The sequence below is a fragment of the Mandrillus leucophaeus genome, unplaced genomic scaffold (genome assembly GCF_000951045.1).
Source record: "Mandrillus leucophaeus isolate KB7577 unplaced genomic scaffold, Mleu.le_1.0 Scaffold281, whole genome shotgun sequence".
NCBI lineage: Eukaryota > Metazoa > Chordata > Mammalia > Primates > Cercopithecidae > Mandrillus > Mandrillus leucophaeus.
Genome location: NW_012102932.1, coordinates 351,206 through 373,114, shown reverse-complemented (window position 1 = coordinate 373,114; position 21,909 = coordinate 351,206). Strand labels below are relative to the sequence as shown.

At 41.1% G+C, this 21,909-nt stretch overlaps 2 protein-coding genes across 8 annotated transcripts in view; one reads left to right on the top strand and one right to left on the bottom strand.

Moving 5' to 3' along the window:
* MRPS27 (mitochondrial ribosomal protein S27) overlaps nucleotides 1-9,223 on the bottom strand; it is a 99,842-nt gene extending 90,619 nt beyond the window's left edge. For 2 of the 4 annotated variants that reach the window (XM_011985219.1, XM_011985220.1), the window contains exons 1-2: nucleotides 8,759-9,223; nucleotides 2,723-2,800 (exon numbers count right to left, since the gene is read on the bottom strand). In XM_011985219.1, the coding sequence (XP_011840609.1) occupies nucleotides 2,723-2,800; nucleotides 8,759-8,831 (151 nt within the window). In that variant the 5' untranslated portion in view covers nucleotides 8,832-9,223. The remainder of the gene's footprint in view (nucleotides 1-2,722; nucleotides 2,801-8,758) is intronic. The other 2 variants (XM_011985221.1, XM_011985222.1) reach the window with 2 other exon arrangements.
* PTCD2 (pentatricopeptide repeat domain 2) overlaps nucleotides 8,986-21,909 on the top strand; it is a 37,074-nt gene continuing 24,150 nt past the window's right edge. The window contains exons 1-4 of one of the 4 annotated variants that reach the window (XM_011985227.1): nucleotides 8,986-9,128; nucleotides 10,786-10,878; nucleotides 15,222-15,351; nucleotides 19,882-19,999. Coding sequence is in view for 3 of the 4 variants with exons in the window: in XM_011985224.1 (XP_011840614.1) it covers nucleotides 9,017-9,128; nucleotides 10,786-10,878; nucleotides 15,222-15,351; nucleotides 19,882-19,999 (453 nt within the window). In the remaining variant the exon portion in view is untranslated. The remainder of the gene's footprint in view (nucleotides 9,129-10,785; nucleotides 10,879-15,221; nucleotides 15,352-19,881; nucleotides 20,000-21,909) is intronic. The other 3 variants (XM_011985224.1, XM_011985226.1, XM_011985225.1) reach the window with 3 other exon arrangements.

Sequence of the window (21,909 nt, the reverse complement as noted above, 5' to 3'; positions counted from 1 at the left end):
AATCAAAATGGTAACAACAGGTGAACATGAGTAAAAGTAGTGCTGTGGTTTAAATATTTGTCTCCTCTGAAACTCATGTTGAAATTTAATCCCCAGTGTAACAGTATTGAGAGGCCAGTGGATCATGAGGGCTCGCCCCTGATGAATGAATTAATCCATTCATGGACTAATGGGTTATCATGGAAGTGGACTGGTGGCTTTGTAAAAGGAAGAGAGACCTGAGCTACCATGCTCAGCCCCCTCTCCATGTGATGCCCTGAGCTACCTCAGGACTCTACAGAGTCCTCACCAGCAGGAAGGCTCTCACTAGATGCCACCCCTCAACGCTGGCCTTCTCAGCCTCTCTAACTGTAAGAAATAAATTCCTTTTCTTGATAAATGATCCAGTTTCAGGTATTCTCTTATAAACAACAGAAAACAAACTAGGACAGATATAGAGGAGTTCTTTGCAGTTTTTATAAGTTATTATTTTTATAAATTACTTCCCACTGGGCGCGGTGGCTCAAGTCTGTAATCCCAGCACTTTGGGAGGCTGAGGTGGGCGGATCACCTGATGCCAGGTGTTCAAGACCAGCCTGGCCAATAGGCAAAACCCTGTCTCTATTAAAAATGCAAAAATTAGCTGGGCATGGTGGCTTGCACCTGTAACCCAAGGTACTCAGTAGGTAGAGGCAGGAGAATCACTTGAACTCAGGAGGTGGAGGTTGCAGTGAGCCAAGATCATGTCACTGTACTCTAGCCTGGGCAACAGTGCAGACTCTCTCAACAATGACAATAACAACAAAATTATTTCCAAATTAAAAGATAAAGAAAATTTGCCATGCCATTTGTGACATAACAATTACACCAATTACACCACCAAAAACAACCCGTTTATAATTAATGGAACTAACTCCATTTTTCATATAAGCAAAGTTTTTTTTTATGGAAAATAAGGTGAATTTTCCATAAATGCAACTCTATATTGAAGGAAGACAGACCTTTGAATCAGTCAGAACTTTACCAAGAGTTGTTCATTCTATAAATAAAATTATGTCATTATGATACTGCCACTCCTGGTATTTGAATTCACCAGTATACCACATCTGTACCCATCTACTCTTCTTCCATGTCTACAATTATTCCACATTTATATGCAATATTTACTTGTTTCATTGTTTCTTGGTATAGTTTTGCCTAGACATTTGTTTACAAATTGAAATACATATTGTTTAAGTTACTCCCCTTTTGTTTCTCCTCTGTATCATGGCAAAGGAATCATACTGATTTTTTTTTTTTTTTTTTTTTGAGACCAAGTCTTGCTCTGTCGCCCAGGCTAGAGTGTAGTGGCACGATCTGGCTCACTGCAACCTCTGCCTCCCGGGTTCAAGCAATTCTCCTGCCTCAGCCTCCGGAGTGGCTGGGATTACAGGCGCCTGCCACTGTGCCCAGCTAATTTTTGTGTTTTTTAGTAGAGACAGGGTTTCACCATTTTGGCCAGGTTGGTCTTGACCTCCTGACCTTGTGATCCACCCGCCTCAGCCTCCCAAAGTGCGGGGGTTATAGGTGTGAGCCACCGTACCCGGTCATATACTGATTTTTAAAACAGTAAGTATAGATAGATTATATTAACTATGAATTCGGTTTCAAGATGGTAAAAGAAGAGACAAGAAGGCTACCCCAGGCCTCTTACAGAGAGAATCAGAATGTAAGTTTCTTATGGAGAAGCTACGATTACTTATCTTCAGATCTTCCCCAGCTCTGCTTTCGCTGGCCTGTGCACATACACCCATTTCAGAGCCACAACCAACTCTGCTTGTGCAATCACATCATCAGTAAAGAAAAGGATGAGATCTTTGAAAACCCCAATAAGGTACCATTACAGACAGCAATGTCTCCTGCACTTATGGGAAAAATCCATAAACACAGGGGACTTTATTCTTAACTGACATAAGCCCAAAAAACAGCAAAAGAAATCTGGGGGAATATATTAGATCAGCATAGGAATTGATCCAAAAATTACATCAGTCTCATAAAACTATCACCAATCTATTTACTTTATTAATGTTCCGATGATGTTATATATACCAAAGGGCAGGCAGTACCAAAAGTCTAAAGTATGTACATTTTTAAAAACTGCTCATTGAGTCAGTGATTTCTTTTGGGGCTTGGTACTTTACAAAAGACAGGCTGTTGTCTGTGTAATATGACATAGGGAACAGGAGAAAAGAAAGTATAATTACAAGCCCAAAGCCTGGGAAGATGTTAACCAACTATTTGCCTAAACAGCTTACATGAGATTGTAACTGCCTTCAAACCTGTCACCTGGTAATGAAATAAGAGTCAAAAAGGGCTCTGAAGACCACAAGAGGAGTTAAGAAAATAAAGAGATTGACAATAAGACAGGACGAAATATAAAATACGAAATTCTGTAAAACAGACAGGCTGCATGGAAACCATATGGTAAAAATGGACAAAAAACAAAAGAAAGGAACTGTTTACATTTCCTTTGAGGCAGCTCCTCAAATTCCTCCTCATGGAGGTGAAAATGAAATATTAGAAATGAACAGGATAAAAATGATTTTGCCATGTATAAAAGTCTAACTGTTTAAGACTTAAAACATACTTATCTGAATTGAATAATCATAAAAGCATAATTTCATATATACATTATATGAATAAATGATGGAAGACATACAGAGTGACCGAAAATGACACACATAATAGTCCAATAGGTACATACCAAGACAGTAATGTTCTTTTTCTCTTGCTTCCCATTTGTGGCTGTCTACATAGGCTGCAGAAAGCAGGCCTCTTTTACCTGAGAAAATAGACAATTATTTCGACACACATGGTTTTACAACAGATTCATTTTATATGTTTTATTAAATATATCTTTGCTATCCTTTCAACTACTAGATTATATATTTTAAAAAATCGAATACAGTACAGCAACCAATATTGCATAGTTGACAATTCAGTGAAGAACAAAATACATTCAATCCCTACCAAGTGGAAGATGCAGAAAAACTGATAATTTTCACAATAATTTTTTAAATAAACAGGGTCTTGCTATAGCCCAGGCTGAAATGCAGTAGCTATTCACAGGCACAATCCCACTACTGATCAGCCCAGGAATTCTGATATGCTCAGATTCCAACCTGGTTCACCCTTCCTGAAGCAACCTGGTAGTCCCCTGCTCCAGGGGTCAATCATCATATCAATGCCAAACTTAGTGTGGACACTTGATTGGTATCGTGCACTACAGCCCAGAACTCCTGGGTGATCCTCCTGCCTCAGCCTCCCAAGTAGTTAGGATTACAGACACACACCACTGTGCTATGCTCATAATTTTATGGATAAAACTGCTGATAATTTTGTTCCTATAACTTTAAGACTAGGAGCCACTTGTTGCTAGTAAATTATAACCCAGGCAAGCCCTAGAACACCTTCTTAGAATCAAAAACACCTGCTAACTGTTGCTTAACTCATTAATTAAATGCCTTATAATTATTATGCCTAAAAATATTTTCATCTTAGATCCACAGGTTTCACTCATTTCACATAAAGCAAAGAGTAGTATCTTACCCAATGAGCCAGCACCCTAGTGGTAAATTAAAGAAACTCACTAAGCCAAAGCTGAGGTAACATACAAGATAGCATACCACCATTCCTAGCTCCTGGCACAATGCCTAGCCTTTGGCAGTATTTAACAAACATGAGCTCAAGGAGTGAATGAGAAAGAATGAATGACAAGTTCATCAAAATTTAAAACTTTTGTGCTTCGAAGTACAATCTCAGGAAAGTGAAAGTACAACCCAAAGAATGGAAGAAAACATTTGCAAAACATTTATGCAGTACAGGACTTGTATCCAAAATATTTCAATAAATACAACTCAAAAATAAAAGACAACCCAAATGAATGATGGGTAAAGGATTTAAACAGGTATACCTTTAAAAACATATATACACTGAGGTGGGTGGATCACTTAAGCTCAGGAGTTCAAGACCAGCCTGGAAAACATGGTGAAACCCCTTTTCTACAAGAAATACAAAAATTAGCCAGGCACGGTGGCGTGCACCTGTAGTCCCAACTACTCAGGAGGCTGAGGTGGGAGAATCGATTGAGCCCAGGCGGCAGAGGTTGCAGTGAGTCAAGATCATGCCACTGTATTCTAGCCTGGGCAACAGAGTGAGACTCTGTTTCCAAAAAAAAGAAGAAAGAAAAGAAAGTAAAATATATATGTATACACACACAAATAGTCAATAATCATAAGGACAGATGCTTAACATAATTTGCCATTAGAGAAATGCAAAACAAAATCACCTGGAGAAACGAATGATCCTCATTACAATGACCACCATCAAAAAACAGATAATGACAGCTGCTGGGGAGGATGCAGAGACACCAGAAACTCATACCTTACTGGAGAGAACATAAAACAGTACAGCTGCTTTTCAAAGAATTTGGCAGCTCCTCAAAATGTTAACATGGAGTTACTCAATCACCCAGCAATTCCACTCCTAAGTTTACAATCAAGAAAAATGAAAACTTGTGTCCACAGAAAATTTGTACACAAATGTTCACAGTAGTATTATTCATAATGGACAAAAAGTGGAAACAACCCAAATATCCATCAATTGATGAACAGATAAACAAAATGTGGTCTGTCCTTACAATGGAATAGTATTTGGCAATAAAAAATGAAGTACTGATACATGCTACATGGATGAACCCTGAAAACATGTTAAGTAAAAAAGATGCCAGTCACAAAAGACCACATATTATATGATTCCATTATATGAACGATCCAGAATAGGCAAGCCTGTAGAGACAGAAAGTAGATTCATGGTTGCTAAGGGCTAAAGGTGGGGGTCAGGAAAGCTAGAGGTGAAATTGGGAGCAATTGCAAATAGGCATGGAATTTCTTTTTTGGATAATGAAAATGTCCTAAAATTGCTTGTGATGATGGCTCCAGAACTCTGTCTTTATACTAAAACCTTTGAATTGTATACTTCATTTGTTGTTTTTTGTTTGGTTTTGAGACAGAGTTTCGCTCGTTGCCCAGGCTGGAGTGCAATGGTGTGATCTCGGCTCACTGCAGCTCCCACCTCCCAGGTTCAGGTGATTCTCCTGCCTCAGCCTCCCAAGTAGCTGGGATTACAGGCACCCGCCACCATGCCCAGATAATTTTTTGTAGTAGAGATGGGGTTTCATCATGTTAGCCAGGCTGGTATCAAACTCCTGATCTTAGGTGATCCACCAGCCTTGGCCTCCCAAAGTGCTGGGATTAGAGGTGTGAGCCACCACGCCTGGCCTGAATTGTATATTTTAAATGGATGAATTTTATGGCATGTGAATTATACCTCAATAACCCTGTTTAAAAAAAATAGAAATACAGCCAGGTGCAGTGGCTCATGCCTGTAATCCCAGCACTTTGGGAGGCTGAGGCGGGCAGACCAGCCTGATTAACATGGAGAAACCTTGTCTCTACTAAAAATTAGCCAGGCGTGGTGGTGCATGCCTGTAATCCCAGCTACTTGGGAGGCTGAGGCAGGAGAATCACTTGAAGCCAGGAGGCAGAGGTTGCAGTGAGCTGAGATCGCGCCATTGCACTCCAGCCTGGGCAACAAGAGCGAAACTGTCTCAAAAACAAAACAAAACAAAACAGAAAAACAGAAAAAATGACAGATAATTATGCTAAGGTCACAGCAGACCAAAAGCCCAACATAACTAGATAGCATGGGGGCTGATTAAACACAATATTGGAATGCTGTTGTTATTCTCTACCTACTTTCCAACTCAAACAAATAAACAAATACAAACACATTCGTGTGAATTTATACACAGTTCAATCATTCTGTTACTGTGAGCACAGATCTTTACTAGAATAATATATCTAAATTTGAGTTCTACAGATTAAATAATGAGACAACAATAAGGTTTCCAAAGACGGTTTCAAAAGGGGAACTAAGAAAAGACTGTAATTATTTAATTTAATTTCTTTTTTTTTTTTTTGGAAATGGAGTTTCACTTTTGTTGCCCAGGCTGGAGTGCAATGACGCGATCTTGGCTCACTGCAGCCTCCACCTTCTGGGTTCAAGCGATTCTCCTGCCTCAGCCTCCTGAGTAGCTGGGATTACAGGCATGTGCCACCACACCTGACTAATTTTGTATTTTCAGTAGAGACGGGGTTTCCCTATGTTGGCCAGGCTGGTCTCAAACTCCCGACCTCAGGTGATCCGCCCACCTCAGCCTCCCAAAGTGCTGGGATTACAGGTGTGAGCCACCACACCTAGCCTAATTTTATTTATTTTTTTGAGATGGAGTCTCGCTGTGTTGCCCAGGCTGGAGTGTAGTAGAGTGCTGCCTCCAGGGTTCAAGCAATTCTCCTGCTCCAGGGGGATGGTTCTAGGATACCCCCTTGCATACCAAAATCTGAGAATGCAGAAGTTCTCTTACATAAAATTGCATAGTATTTGCAAATAACCCACAAACATCCTCCTGCATTACTTTAAGTCTGGGGTGTCCATTTTTTGGCTTCCCTGGGTCACACTGGTAGAAGAACAATTGTCTTGGGCCACACATACATATACTACACTAACACTAATGATAGCTGATGGGCAAAAAAAAAAAAAAACGCTAAAAATCTCATAACATTTTAGGAAAGTTTACAAATTTGTGTTGGGCCACATTCAAAACTGTCCTAGACTGAGGGTCGGACAAGCTGCTTTAAGTCATCTCTAAGTTACTTATAATACCTAATACAATATAAATGCAATGTAAGTGGTTGTCATATTGTATTTTTCTTTGTATTATTTTGCTGTTGTATTATTTTTTATTGTTAAGTTTTGTTTTGTTTTGTTTTTTAGTATTTTTGATCCGCTGTTGGTTGAATCTGCAGATGCAGAATGCTCGGATAAGGAAGCCAACTGCACTCCCAGATACCAGTGACTTGCTTACTCTCTACTTATTATCTCTTATTCTCTATGCCTTCATTCTAGCATATGCTTCATTCTAGCATAACTAATCACCCTTCTATATTCTGAAGTCAGAAAGGACAATATCTAGATCACTGCTCAAGAGTTCTGAACTGGGAGATTAAAAAGGTGGGCCAGCTGGGCACGGTGGCTCACGCCTGTAATCCCAGCACTTTGGGAAGCGGAGGCAGGTGGATCACGTGAGGTCGACAGTTCAAGAGTAGCCTGACCAACATAGAGAAACCCTCTCTCTACTGAAAATACAAAATTAGCCGGGAGTGGTGGCGCATGCCTGTAATCGCAGCTACTCGGGAGGGTGAGGCAGGAGAATCACTTGAACCCCGGACGCAGAGGTTGCAGTGAGCCGAGATTGCGCCATTGCACTCCAGCCTGGGCAACAAGAACAAAACCCATCTCAAAAAAAAAAAAAAAAAAAAAAAAAGAAAAAAAAAAAAAAGGCTGGGGAGGTGACACAGGAGAAAGACAGGCCTCCCAGAATGCCCTCTGTGTGTAGTTGTTCACGGAAACCACATGAACAGAAAATAGCTACAACAGCTAATTCTTACTAAGGTGGCAAGCATTGTGCATAACACTGCCTAATGTGTGATGTTAAACGTTTTCACCAGGTCAGCCACTTAATCGTCAGAAAACTGGTGGCCAACTATGAGGTTTCACATTGATGTTTAATTGCTGTTCCTAAAGAAGTGCGTGCATTTTTAAAAAACAGAGGATGGGAGGTAGGTTGGAAAGGGAAGATAAGCGGCATTGGAAAAATCGACTGTGATTACTGCATTTTTATCAAATATGTCTGTCTGGATTATGTGGTTAGAATTACTGCAAATTTGGCTTCTGTAAATACTTTAAAACTTTTTCCAGTGTTTTCATTATTAGATCCACTATGCAGGCTTTGAGTGGGCTGCCATTTAATTCAGATATCAAAGTACTTTACAAGTAACTATTAGCATTTATCATCTACACGTGGAAAACTATAGCAAAGAAAGGTCAATCAAAAGTTGTGCTCAAGGTCATCAGATAAAATAAGATTAATCCTGAAAAATTCTACCACGAAGACCAGGGGTCCGGCTAAGTGTGGTGGTGGTAAAAATGTTTATCAGACGTCCCTCTAAAGAAACCTCAAATGGGAGAAAAATGTACCAGCCCCAGGAATGTACACATTTGGGTTTTTCCTTTTCCTTTTTTTTTTTTTTTTTTTGAGACAGGGTCCCGCTCTGTTGCCCAGGCTGGAGTGTAGTGGCGCGATCTCTGCTCACTGCAATATCCGCCTCCCGAGTTCAAGCGATTCTCCCGTCTCAGCCCCCCGAGTAGCTGGGATTACAGGCGCGCGCCACCACGCCCAGATAATTTTTTTGTATTTTTTAGTAGAAATGGGGTTTCGCCATGTTGGCCAGGCTGGTCTCGAACTCCTGGCGATCCGCCCGCCTAGCGCTCCCAAAGTGCTGGGACCACAGGCGTGGGCCACCGCGCCCGGCGCACATTTGGGTTTCGTGGTCAGAAAAAGCACGACCACCCCAACACATAAATCTGGCGAATCATACGCAAATTCCCTCAGGCTATATAACCTTCCACCGCTCTTCATACTTTTGGACAGGCACATACTGTTATTTTAGGGAAGGAAACGGATCAGAGACCTTGTCTCCTTTTTCTGCACTACCAAACACACCAAACGGCGTCCCTAGCAATCAGATTCCAGAAACATTTCCTTTCCTCTTGAAAGCCCACCGCTCCCTTCACTCAAAGAAGAGAATAATCAGGGGCCTAAAGAAGCTGTCCCGCCAACCTGCAGGGAAGAGCTGTGGAAGAACCACTTGCCGCGCCAAAAGCATCCCGCGCCGCACTATGGAGGCAGCCATCTTGGAGCGTACCAAAACGAAGGGCCAACGGGTTACGGACAGAGGAAGGGGCGGAAGGGGCGGGGTTACAGCTCGACCTCTCGGGGCGCCCAGAATTGGACGAATCCCGTTTGTCGCTCTCGGCGCCAGGACCGACGCTCCGCCTCCTCGCCCCGGTTCCAGTAGTTGGTATAGTCCGAGACGGTATGGCTGCGGCACTTCGGCCCTCGAGTCGAGTTCTCCTGCAGGCACCGCAGATTTCGATGTATCCTGGGGTGGGAGGCTCCGGCTCCGTCAGCTGCCGCTGCCCTCTCGGAGGTATCCGCGGCCTTAGCCTAGGGAAAGAGGGGAGGGATGGGAGAGAAGGGAGTGTTAGACCCCAACTAGCGTCTCTTTGGAGCAGCCACAGCTGCTAAGTCACTCACTGGCCTGGAGCGCACCCTGGCCCTCTAGTTACACGTGGGGGCAGTGGTGACCCCTGGGGGTCGTGGATACCCCCAGTGCCTGCAAATCGAAGGACTGCTGGGGTCTTGACATTGGGGCTGTAATGCACCCTCATATGGGGCGACGTTGGTCTTCAGGAACACCCCTCCAGCGTTGGGAGACATTATTTTCTTTCTTTCTTTTTCTTTTTTTTTTTGAGACGAAGTCTCGCTCTGTCGCCCAAGCTGGAGTGCGGTGGCACGATCTCGGCTCATTGCAACCTTCGCCTCCCGGGTTCAAGCGATTCTCTTGCCTCAGCTTCCCGAGTAGTTGGAACTACAGGCGTGCGCCACCACGCCCGGCTAATATTTTGTATTTTTAGTAGAGACAGGGTTCACTATGGCCAGGCTGGTTTCGAACTCCTGACCTCGTAATCCACCCGCCTCGGCCTCCCAAAGTGCTGGGATTATAGGCGTGAGCCACCGCGCCCGTCCTTTTTCTTTTCTGCAGAGTTTGGGAGCAGAGGTCTTAAGGAGTCTGAGTTCTGCTAACAATCTAAAAGACTTTAGCACCTTTCTTCATTTTTCAAAACTATCCTTTAACATCTCTATGAAAAGAGTTAAATTTGAAGATGCTAGTGAGTGATAGTAAAAATGTTTGTCAGGCATTACTTTAATGTATTTTATATACATTAATTCCTTTTCTCTAGACAACACCCAGCAAGAGAAGTACCATTCTTTTCTCCATTTACAGAGGAGGAACAAGGTTAAGTAATTTGCCCAAGGTCAGAGGGAACTGTTAGAGGCGGGATTTGAACACAACCAACAATAGAGAGACCTACTCCTAACCACTTCATTGGACTGCCTTTCTGTAAATAAATAGCAATTTTTATTGTTACCTTGTTACTGCAGCTCAGAGAACTCTGTTAGTTCGTGATTCTTTGGCCAAGCTTCATCCGTTTTATGTCATGCATAGCCAAGGATCTAAAGAAAGGATGACGTTTCCCAAATCTAGTAAGCTGTGATCAGTGATTTCCATGTATCTCAAATGTATTTTGAGTCCACATCTGAGAGGCCTTAACCCCCTCATTTCACAGAGGACAAAACTGGGAGTTCCAGTGATCACGCTGCAGCTTTTTCCACTACTCTATGCTTCTCCCTGAATAAACCAAAACTGAATATGCCTGTTTTGCATTTAAATGTTACTGGTTTTTTTTTAATGCCCTTGATACCCTTTAACAGATGGCGAATGCCCATTTGTACTTCAAATCCCAACGTCCTGTCGACCAGTCCCCACACACGGTTTCTCACTAGCTATGGTTAATCACTAGCTTCATTCACACACAGAAGTAAAACTTGTTTTGCTGAGGATTTGCATTCTCTGATAGTTCATAAATGGTTTTTCCCAGGAATTATATTTGTACAGTCATATTTGTACCTGTCTAATGGGTTATTTATAATAGATGTTAATTAGAGGCAGTCAAGCCTCTACTCATGTGCTAACTTCTAAAACGGTCAAAATGACTTTACTTTTTTCTTTCTCTGATTTTTAGCTAAAAGATACCTACTTACAGATAATGTGGTGAAATTAAAAGAATTTCAGCAAAAGAAAGTGGCTGTTGCATGCAGTCTTCCTGGCACTAAAGGTAATAGAATCTATTTTGTTAATTCTGTAATTTATCTGTCATTTAAGTTTCTCTGTCTTTATCCCTCCCTATTCAGTGTCTCCTTCAGTGACTTTATTATGCCTTAGAAAAAGTTGAGACCATTTATTGTTAGTTTCATAGTGAACTCTTATATTCATTTTGCATCTCACACTTTGTTGCTAGAAAGTCTACAGCTCTCCTCTTATTCCTTCTCTTACAATCCCAGAGAAATATTAAAGCTAGTACTGCGATTGTTCGTCTAGATCTGTGCCACTGACAGTGTGGTTTGAGGACCAGCGGCATCAGCGTCTATTGGGTGGTTGATAGAGATGCAGATAGAAAGGCCCCAGATCATTCATATGCACAATAAAGTTTAAGAACTTGAGATGATTGGCTTTCAAGCTTTTTGAGGTAACCTTCAGTGAAAAATGCATTTTATGCTGTATCTCAGTACACGCAAACATATCTATATATAAATGAAATCAAATGAAACAAAACAGTACTATGTGTGATGGTATGTTTTGACATTTTTCACTCTGTGCTAGAAAAGTCAGTAGGATAAAACATTTCTTAAAAAACAAGAGAAACCTGACTGCCAAAACTAGGATTTGACTGGGTGTGATGGCTCATGCCTGCAACTCCAGCACTTTGGGAGGCCAAGGCAGGAGGATTGCTTGAGCCAGGGAGTTTGAGATCAGCCTGAGCAACATAGACCTCATCTCTACAAATTTTTTTAAAGTTAGCTGGGCGTGGTAGTACATGCCTGTAGTCACAGCTACTCTAGGGGCTGAGTTGGGAGGATTGCTTGAGCCTGGGAGGTCTAAGGTGTAGTGAGCTGTGATCACACCACTGCACTCCAACCTGGGTGACAGAGTGAGACCCTGTCTCCACAAAAAGATAAATCTGGGATTTGCTTTGAAAAAAAAATCCAGTGTGTTTGGGGATTGTAGAGTAGAGGAAACATAATTAGCAAAATATTGATAATGATTGAGGCTGGGTAATGGCACTCAGGGGGATTATTATACTGTTCTTTCATTTCTTGGGTATGTTTGAAAATTTTTGTTACTAAAAGCTAAAAGCAAGAAGACCACCCTAGGTCTTTTTTCCTTTCAGCACCTGAGAAAGCTTGTTGCATTCATTCTCTCCCTCCTGCACATAGAGTTCTTCCCAGCATTTCATACTGTTTATTGTGTGTGGGTGCAGCCGTGGTCCCTGGGGGTTGTGGATAGACCCACTTGATCCCTCTTTATGAACACATCCAAGACTTTCCTTTTTTAAAAATAACTCTTGGTGTCCCTACTGACTTTTTAAGCTATAGACCCAGCTTTCCTTCCTCTCACTGCCAGATGTTTGTGAACCCCTGATTAACACATTAATATTCTCTTTGTTTTGGTTTATTTTTTAAGAGACAGTCTCGCTCTGTCACCTAGGCTGGAGTGCAGTTGGCACCATCGTAGCTCACTGCAGCCTCAAACTCCTGGAGTCAAGCAATCCTCCTGCTTTAGCCTCCTGAGTAACTAGGACTACAGTGCCACCATGCCGCCTAATTTTTAATTTTTAATTTTTTGTGTGTCAGGGTCTCACTGTGTTGCCTAGGCTGGTCTCAAACTCCCGGGCTCAAGCTAGTATCCCGCCTCAGTCTCCTAAAGTACAGGCGTGAGCCACTGTACCCATCCTGATACTTTCTGCCTCCATTCCCTCACAGTTCAGTCCTCCAGAAATCAGTGTTCTCTTGCTGCTCCACTAATTGTACTGTTATATAATACCATATATGGGGCAGAAAAAATAAACCTTTGGAATGGGGGGAATATATTTATCCCCAGTTGAGTAGGCTCAATCTAGATTTCACCTCAGTCTTTTCTTTCTACCCCAGGTATTTTAGATCTATTTGAGGTTTGCAGTTAGGACTTCATGTCATCCAGTTGTGATTTCCAGTTGTCATAGTCTTCGTAAGGCTGTGGCAGTTGTGTACATGTTCTAAAAGGCAATTAATATAGTCAGTGCCAATCTGCTCTGTTGTCAGACTGCTATGTTTAAAGTCCTGTCAACCTTTCGTCATTTTGAGCCCACAGTGGTACTCTGTTGTATACCACACCATTAACATACTCATCCCTCCGGCATCCTGGCTTTCCCGTGATCGACTCTGCCCTTTCTAGGGCGGTTTCTGGTTGATCTAGTCAACGGCTGTTCCCTCCACACCTTCCATTCCCAATTCTCTTCTGTTGTTCATGCTGATTCCCTTACGTAGAATGCTCCCCTCCTCCATTTCTCCAACCTGATTCAGCCCTTTCCTGTCTCACTGGTACCCCTCCACTTTCACCAACCTGGTCTGTCCTGACTCATAATAATAAAGGTTGTAACAGGACTCTTCTGTCCATTCTGAGTTGTAATAGGTGTCGTAACAGGAGAGAAGAGTCCTATTGTGTTTATAGTCATTCATGTGTCACCTCCTCCATCATTTTCAGGTAGCTTTGTGTAAATTTAGCTTGCCTTGCTTTAAGTTCTTTGAGGGCAGGAACTATTCCTTATCCTTCTTGGTGTCTCACACACAAAGAAGGATACTTCTGAGTATGATTATATGACAAACAAATGTTGATTGATTTGTTTTAAAACACAAGTTATATCTGTTGAAATAATGGATTCTTAAGGTTTTTTTTTTTTTTTTTTTTTCTGAGACAGAGTCTCACTCTGTCACCCAGGCTGGAGTACAGTGGCATGATCACCGCTCCTTGCAACCTCTGCCTCCCAGGTTCAAGAAATTCTTGTGCCTCAGCCTCCCCAGTAGCTGGGATTACAGGCGTGCACCACCACACCTGGCTACTTATTGTATTTTTAGTAGAGATGGGGTTTCACCATGGTGGCAAGGCTGGTTTCAAACTACTGACCTCAAGTAATCTGCCCACTTCGGCCTCCCGAAGTGCTGGGATTACAGGCATGAGCCACTGTGCCCAGCCTCTTAAGGTTTATTAAGGCAGATTAAGAGGTACAAGATGTAACATCATCTCTTTGATAAGTCGACTTGAGACTTTTTAGACTGGAAGTTGCTTAGAAATATTTAATAGACTAAATCCTCGTAGATCTAACAGGTGACAGAAGGAATGAAAATGAGAACAATAATGTTTCTATTTACTGGCAGTTACCATATGGCAAATGCTTTACGTCTGTCATCTCAGATAACCCTATGAGGAAGGTACCACGATCCTTACTTTATACATGAGGAATCAAGTCTCAGAGACAAGGGTCTCCATCAGAATGCAAGTGACCGACCTTAGATTTCAGCCCAGGTCCTTCCATCTCTAGAGCCTTTGACGGTTACGTGGTTCTGCAAATAAAAATTGGAGGATCCACTGCATTATCTCAAACCTAGTAGGTCTTTTCTTTTAAATCAAGAACAGTGCCTCTGCTTCTAGTTCTTGTGTTTTAGATGTATTTGTGCCACTCCTTTCAGCAACATTCCTTCAAAGCTCTGGGCCTTGGAACGAATCCTATAGCTATTTCCTGGCAGCTTCTGATACTGACAACAGTTCTGCCTTCTGGAAAGCAGATGCTTGGTTGGTGCCTGCTTTGCTTTTCACCCCACATTTTGATGGGAATAAAGCCCCTTATTGATGCCAAGAAGAGGTGCCTCCTTTTGGTTTTTGTCCCCACAGTTGATCAGATACAAAGACAAGGAAGAATGATAGACTGTGATGACATTGAAACGATTCTGTCACTGAAAAACTGCTGCTGTTTGAGGACTGTTTTCCCCCCTGCCCATTACATAGTACTTTAGCATGCCTTCTAACAGCTGAGTAAAAAGAGACCGAGACGAATGAAAAAGAGGTGAAGTTGAATCAAATGAAAGAAACATGACTCATGTGGGTCCACCATTGTGGACAAACCTACCTTCAACTGACATTTTCTTTTTAGTTTTCCTGTTTGTTTCTCTGCCAATTGACGGTTTGGGTGTCTGGCTACATTTTCTTTCTTTTTCTCATGAGTCACCTATAGATTCAGTTATTTGAGCCAAGCCTCTGGGACAGTAATTCTCAAACTTTAGTATACCAGAGGATGACCTAGGGAATCAAAAATGCCAATTCTTGAGCTCTTACCTCAGAGATTTTATTTTAGAGAGTCTTGAGTGGGCCTGGCCCTGTGCCCATGCCCCTGCCTCCTATGACAGATGCTATCTGCTGACACTGTTCCAGAGGAGATTGGCCAGTGATGGCAGCTGTGCATCCCTGAGCCCCTCTCAGTACCCCTCTGCAGTGAGGCGGGGTAGGGCTTCCCCATCTTCCTGAGGTCAGACTCCTTCTACTCCCAGTCAGCCTGAGTGATGGTCACCATACTGTGCTTTCTTCCAGAAACTTATTTTAGAAACTTGAAAGAGAAGCTGACCCAGAACAAGCTCATCTTGAAGGAGGAGTTGATAACCTTACTTCATTTGTGTGAGTCCCGGGACCACGTGGAGCTGGCTAAAGATGTCATTTACAGGTGAGGCATTTCCTTGGAATGCTGCCGCCCTCATCCCTTCTTACTCTGTTCCTTTCTGTGAGCAGTCTCATCCACTTCGAAGATGTTGCCACCTCTACACCAGTGACTTCCAAATCTCTTGTTCAGATGCTTACCTTGAACTGCAGACACTTACATTCACTTATTGAGCACACACTTACTGGGTTCCTACTACATGCTGGGTGCTGAGGATAGAAAAGCAGATATTTTATGTCTAAAGAAGTTACTAGCCTATTCACTAACTCCACTGACATATCCCCTAGGTCTTCAAATTCAACACGTGCAAATTCATTGCTCTTCGTCTGTTTTCCTTCTCACTGGCTAGTCACTCAGGACAGATATTTTGGAGCCTCTTTACTCTCATCTCATTTGCCTCTCTTTCCTGATAGGGTAAGAAATCCTCTTGGTTCCGCTTCCTTGGTATCTCCCTCAGCTCCAGCCCTCCTCTCTTTCTCTCCCCATTGGCAGTGTCTTAGTTCAGGCTTTAATGTCTCTCACCTGAATCCTTTCAGTGGACTCCTAACTATTCTTCCTTCTCCAGTCCTGCTATGCCTTTCTGATCCATTATTAAAGTTTCCCATGTCAGAAAGAACTCACATGTAAGCATAGCCTGCCACTGGGAAAGCCAGCAAAGGCTTCACTTACCAGGGAGCAGTATGACATCAAATCAATAGACTTCATTTCTGAAATTATGTTCATTGCTCTTTTCCATTTTTTTTTTTTTTTAACTATTTTCTTTTTTTTTTTTTTGAGATGAAGTCTCAATCTGTTACCCTGGCTGGAGTATAGTGGTGCGATCTTTCAGCTCAATGCAACCTCCACCTCCAGGTTCAAGCAATTCTCTCTGCCTTAGTCTCCCAAGTAGCTGGGGTTACAGGCGCCTGCCACCACGCTCGGCTAATTTTTTTATTTTTAATAGAGAGGGGGTTTCACCATGTTGGCCAGGCTAGTCTCGAACTCCTGGACTTAAGTGATCTGCCTACCTGAACCTCGCAAAGGCTGGGATTACAGGCATGAGCCACCACGCCCAGCCCTCCTTTCCATTTTTAAAAGATCTGTTTCTACATATGAACCTGCATTTATATGTACATTTATAGAGAGAAATACAAGATAATCATATAAAGAATACTGAAAGATTGTCTACCAAAAGTTAACTGGTTCTCTGGGAATTGTGGATTATGTATTTTTTGTTTGTCTAAATGTATATTTTTCTGATTTCTCAAACGTGTTTACAGTGGACATTAATTTTATAACATGAAAAAATGTCTTTTTTTAAGTTAAAAAAAATTTTAAAAATTCATTGAAAAATTGAAAAACACCAAAAAGTAGAGAGAAGAAATATATCACAAATTCTGCTGTTTCAGTTGTCTGTTGCTATATAACAAACCACACCAGAATTTAATGGCTTAACACAGTGACTATTTATTATTTCTTATAATCCTTGGATCAGGAATTCAGGCCCATCTCCACTGAGCAGTTCTTGGTTGGTGTCGGATGAAGCCACTCACTCATTTGCAGTCAGGTGGTAGCTGGGCTGTACTGCACAGTCCAAGAAGGCCTCTCTTGAGTTTGTGATGCCTCATTGCTCCTCCATGTGGCCTCCCCCCTTCTTTCTGGAGTGCCTCATCATTCATTTGTTGGTTTGAGCTGCACTGGCCCACAACCCAGATGTGAGCTGCCAGGCATGATAGAGCTGCCCAGAATTGGCATGGCTTCTCTTGGTCAAGGCAAGTTGCCTGGCCAGACCAAAGTCAAGAGGTGGGGAAAAGGATTCTACCTATGGATGGATGGAGCCATATGCACATACAGAGAAGGAAGGAATTGATGGCAGCCATCTTTGGGGCCTGTTGCTTCCATCTAAGAAACCACTGTTAATATTTTTGCAGTTTTTTTTTTTTCACAGATGCAAAGATTTCGTTGTTTTGAAAGATTTGTTATAGTTATTGCTGTATAATTATTTTCTAAATTAATATATTTTCTTGTTAATCATATCCTTAGGAATCATAGTTTAATGACAATACAGTATTTATTGTACGTTAGGTAGTTTCATTAACTATGCCCATATTGTTGGGCATTGAAGTTTTTTCTAATTTTTCACCAGTATAAATAATGTCATGATGAGAAACTCGCTCCTTAAAACTTACTCTTTGTTTCCTTTTGGGGATCGGAGGGTATGAACTTTTTAAAGTTTACCAATATGTAACTGTCAGATTATTTTCCAAAAGTGTTATGCTAATTTAAAGTCACACTGTATCTGCACACTTAATTCTGTATTTCAGTTTCACAAAGTTAAATCATTTCCCTCTGGCGTGTTTTCCTCTCACACATTTTACTACACAAAGCTATTCAATGTTTGTAAGAGTAGTAAAATGAGATAAATATTCTGAGCGCTCTTTCTACTCTTATTTTTATCATAAATATTCAAAAGTATTGCTCAATTCCTTTACTAATGCTAATAAATCTCTACCTAGTTGCTGACCTTTCCTTCTCTAGTTGTAGACAGCTGGACAAGTGGAAAGATGGGTAGATCCAAGGCACAACCAACACGTTCTCTTTCTCCCTGAGTCAGGCAGCCCATGACGGGGAAAGGAGAGTCATGAGCTGAAACATAAGCTTTTTATTGAGCCAAAAATGGGGAGCATCTTAATACCCTCGTTATGATGACCAAATGCTGTTTGGTTTATTGAGGGATTTTAGATCCTCTTGAATATTTCTTGTCCAGAAGGCAATTCATTATCTCAGTGACTTTCTAGCACTTTTATTAATGTGAATGTCATTTAGCATGTTAATGTCAAATTAGAAAACTTGTTTTTGCTTTCTTTTGCTTTTAATCTGGCACAAGTTTCTCATGAGAATATTTACTGAAATATGTTGATGTTTGAAGATGTTTTCCTTAGCATGCCTTACATTTTATAAGGGCTAACATACATTGAAGACTTATGTGCCAGGCACATCATCTCATTTAATCGTCGCAAAAAAAAACTGAGTTGGGTTCTCTTCTTCCCTCCATTTTACAGATGAGGAGACGGAAGTGCAGAATAGTTAATTAATTTGCTCATCATCACACACGTAGAAGAGCTAGGATTTGAATGATCAGTTTGGATTCAGAGCCTAAAAACCCTTAACCACTATCCTATTTTGCCTTCCAACAACTCAATTTATAAGTGTTGTAATGAAGCAATGAATATTATTTGTAACTTTTTTTTTTTTTTTTTTTTTTTTTTTTAAGATGGAGCCTTGCTCTATCGCCCAGGCTGGAGTGCAGGGGCACGATGTCGGCTCACTGTAAGCTCTGCCTCCTGGGTTCAGGCCATTCTCCTGCCTTAGCCTCCTGAGTAGCTCAGACTACAGGCACCTGCCACCACACCCAGCTAATTTTTTTTTGTATTTTCAGTAGAGACGGGGGTGTCACCGTGTTAGGATGGTCTCGATCTCCTGACCTTGTGATCCGCCTGCCTCGGCCTCCCAAAGTGCTGGGATTACAGGCATAAGCCACCGCGCCCAGTCTATTTGTAACTTCTATAAGTGGATAATGAAATGTATCAAAGTACACCTCATCATTCTATTATGGTATCATTGTAGTATGTGCATTTAGAATAGACTAGCGTAATTACTCTAACTCCTCGATGATTTTTAGCAGAAGGTAAAAAGTATCCTGTTTTGTCGTCAGTGCTTCTCCCCAAGGTATTTTAGGTTCACTCATTGTATGAATCTAAATCTAAAATAAATATGAATATGAAGATTCATAATGAATAAATCTCAAATCCGATTTACGTGTAATCATGAGTTGTTGATATTTGTCACATATTGTCCTCTTGGTGTCTAAAGTAAAAAGAATTAGTTATTGAAAGTAAATTTACAGTAGTGATATGCAGTTCTGACTGACAGACTGGCTGCCTGTAGAAATCTCAAGCCACATAGAACACATCATTGTCTTTGAGATTAGCCTTTTTCTAAAACGTAAACATTCGAAACTACATTTAATTTGTTTAGCCAGGTGATCGTAACTCCTGTGTACCTTTCCCAAATTTAGAAAAGCAGAGAGATTGCTGTAAATTGTAAATGTGACTGTTGGTTGCCTGCTATCCTATATGAGGGTGAAGCCAGCCTCCAGGAACACAGAGCATCACCCCCGCTTCTTTCCCTTGTTCTCCTCTGGGTGGGGCCCATTCTGATGCACTTACAGATGCTACTAGACTCCTGCTATTTCCTAAGATGTGCTCACACTCAGTCTCGGGGTTGTTTCTAAATTTAGAGAATGATTACAACATACGTTTTTCCTGTTTCTTTTATTTTATGTCAGTCTGCTATAAACTCTGTTTATTTAAATGGTTGGTATACTTCTGCACTCCAGGATTCCTGATTGTCTGAAATCTCCACTTCTCCTCCAGACTGTGAGAGAACTTTATTCTCTGTTGTGTCCCAGCACCTGGCATAGTACATGCCACAGTCTGTGTCTGTCCTTTTTCCTGTGTCCTACCTTTTGGCTCATTGAATCATTTTCATTACCAGGTACCATGCAGAGAACAAAAATATCACTTTGGGGGAGTATAAGTTTGGACCACTTTTTGTGAGGCTGTGTTATGAGCTGGATCTCGACGAATCTGCAGTGGAGTTCTTGAAAGACCAGGTTATTGTTTCCTAATTGTTTTCTCTGCCAATGTATGTGTTTTTGGTGATATTGGAAAAGGCATCTCTTCCATGCACATTATTCCTGGGTTAAACGATTTTCAAAGAAAGGCTGCTGGGCCTAATGAGCACTTCTCTGCATTTTTAAGTTTCTTTGCAGTCAGTTTGTGTGAAAGAAGGGTGGAGTGATATAGAACAAGTGTGGAGGAGATATAGGTACAGATGATCTTACCTTGGATGTGTATCATTGTGGGTTGTACACCTGCTCTTTTAGGGGCTTTCAATAGAGAAGAGCTTAAGACAGTCTCCATTTAAAGACTGACATTCCTATCCTTTACCTGTGTTCCTTCTCGATTTTGTATTGGTATTTTTCTGGTTGAAGACTACATTTGGGAGGTGCTTTTCTATTTTCAAAATACTTTCCCTCACATATTCTGACTTTCTGTTCCTAAAAACAAAAGTAAATAATTATTTTTATAGCTACTCATTGAATATTTACTATGTCCTCAGCATTGTGTTTAAGTAGTTTAAATATTTCATTTTATTTGTTTCTCACAATAGCCTTGATAAGGTAGATTTCCATTTTGTAGATAAAGAAACTGTGACCTAGAGACATTATAAATTCACTCATTTATAGTAAAGTCATTTTGATTACCAGAGACCATGTAGAGGACAGAAATATCACTTTGGGGGAGTATAAGCTTAGACTGCTTTTCATGAGGCTGTGTTTCCCATAATCAGAAATATTTGCTAAATTTTGGGGCCACAGCTGACCACCAGGTACATTTTTGTATATTTAGTAACTTACATAACAAGCTGAGTTGTTTTTCTGCCTCTTACTCTTTTTTTATACAAAATTTTCTCTGTACATGGTGGGCATGTTAACTCTAGGCTTGCCCCTCTTTAGTGACACCTGTGTATTAGAAAGATGACCATAATATATTAGTTAGCAGAGAAAAGGTTGTTTTAGAACAGTACAAATAGTTCAATCCTGTTTTTTTTCCCATAAAAAAAGACATACTAACATTAACATTTTAACAAAATATAAATTCGTACATACTGGGAAGATATACACTAACTCACTTTATCTTTAGGGGTAGAATTATTAAAAATTCTCACTTTTTACTTTATACATTTTTGTATTATTTTACTATTTTTAATAAACATATGTTAATGTTTCAGTTAAAGGAAAACAAAAGCTTCCCACTGTAATAAATCATAGCCACGAGTATGGTGATAAAAACAAAAAAAAAGATGAAAGCAAAGTGTTTTTTTTAGCCTGCTTGTATATGAAAAATTCACGTATAAGTAACTTTTCTGGAGTAGGATGAACAAATTCAAGTAAGTGACATAGGACCTAATCCTGCTTCTACCCGAACTTCTCTTATCCCCTACTTAAAACCCTGTAGTGTTGCCAACATGGTAGCCACATGGAGTCGTTGAACTGTGGCTAACTCAAATTTACATTTTAATTACTGGTTATAAAAAGAATGCAGTGTATGTTAATAATTTGTATATTGATTACATGTTGAAATTACATTATAGTAGGTTAAATGATTTAGTCTATTTCTGTTTACTTTTTTAAGTGAGGCTAATTGAAAATTTAGAGTCACATACGTTGTGATTCTGAAATATCCTTGGTGACTCAAAATACTTTTCCATTGGCTGGGGCTGCTCTGGTGGCTTTCCTTCACACTTCGAAGAAAACCCAGACCCCTGACTCTGACCTAGGGGGCCCATTGTGCCATCTCCCCATTCTCCCTTGCTGACTTCACTCTGGACCTATGTATTCTTCCTCAGCCATGGCGAGCTCACAGCCTCTAACTGGAACATTCTGCATCCTCATCCGTGAGGCTCCCTCCTTGACCTCACTGAGGTCTCTTCTCACAGTGCCTTCCCTGACTACCTTCC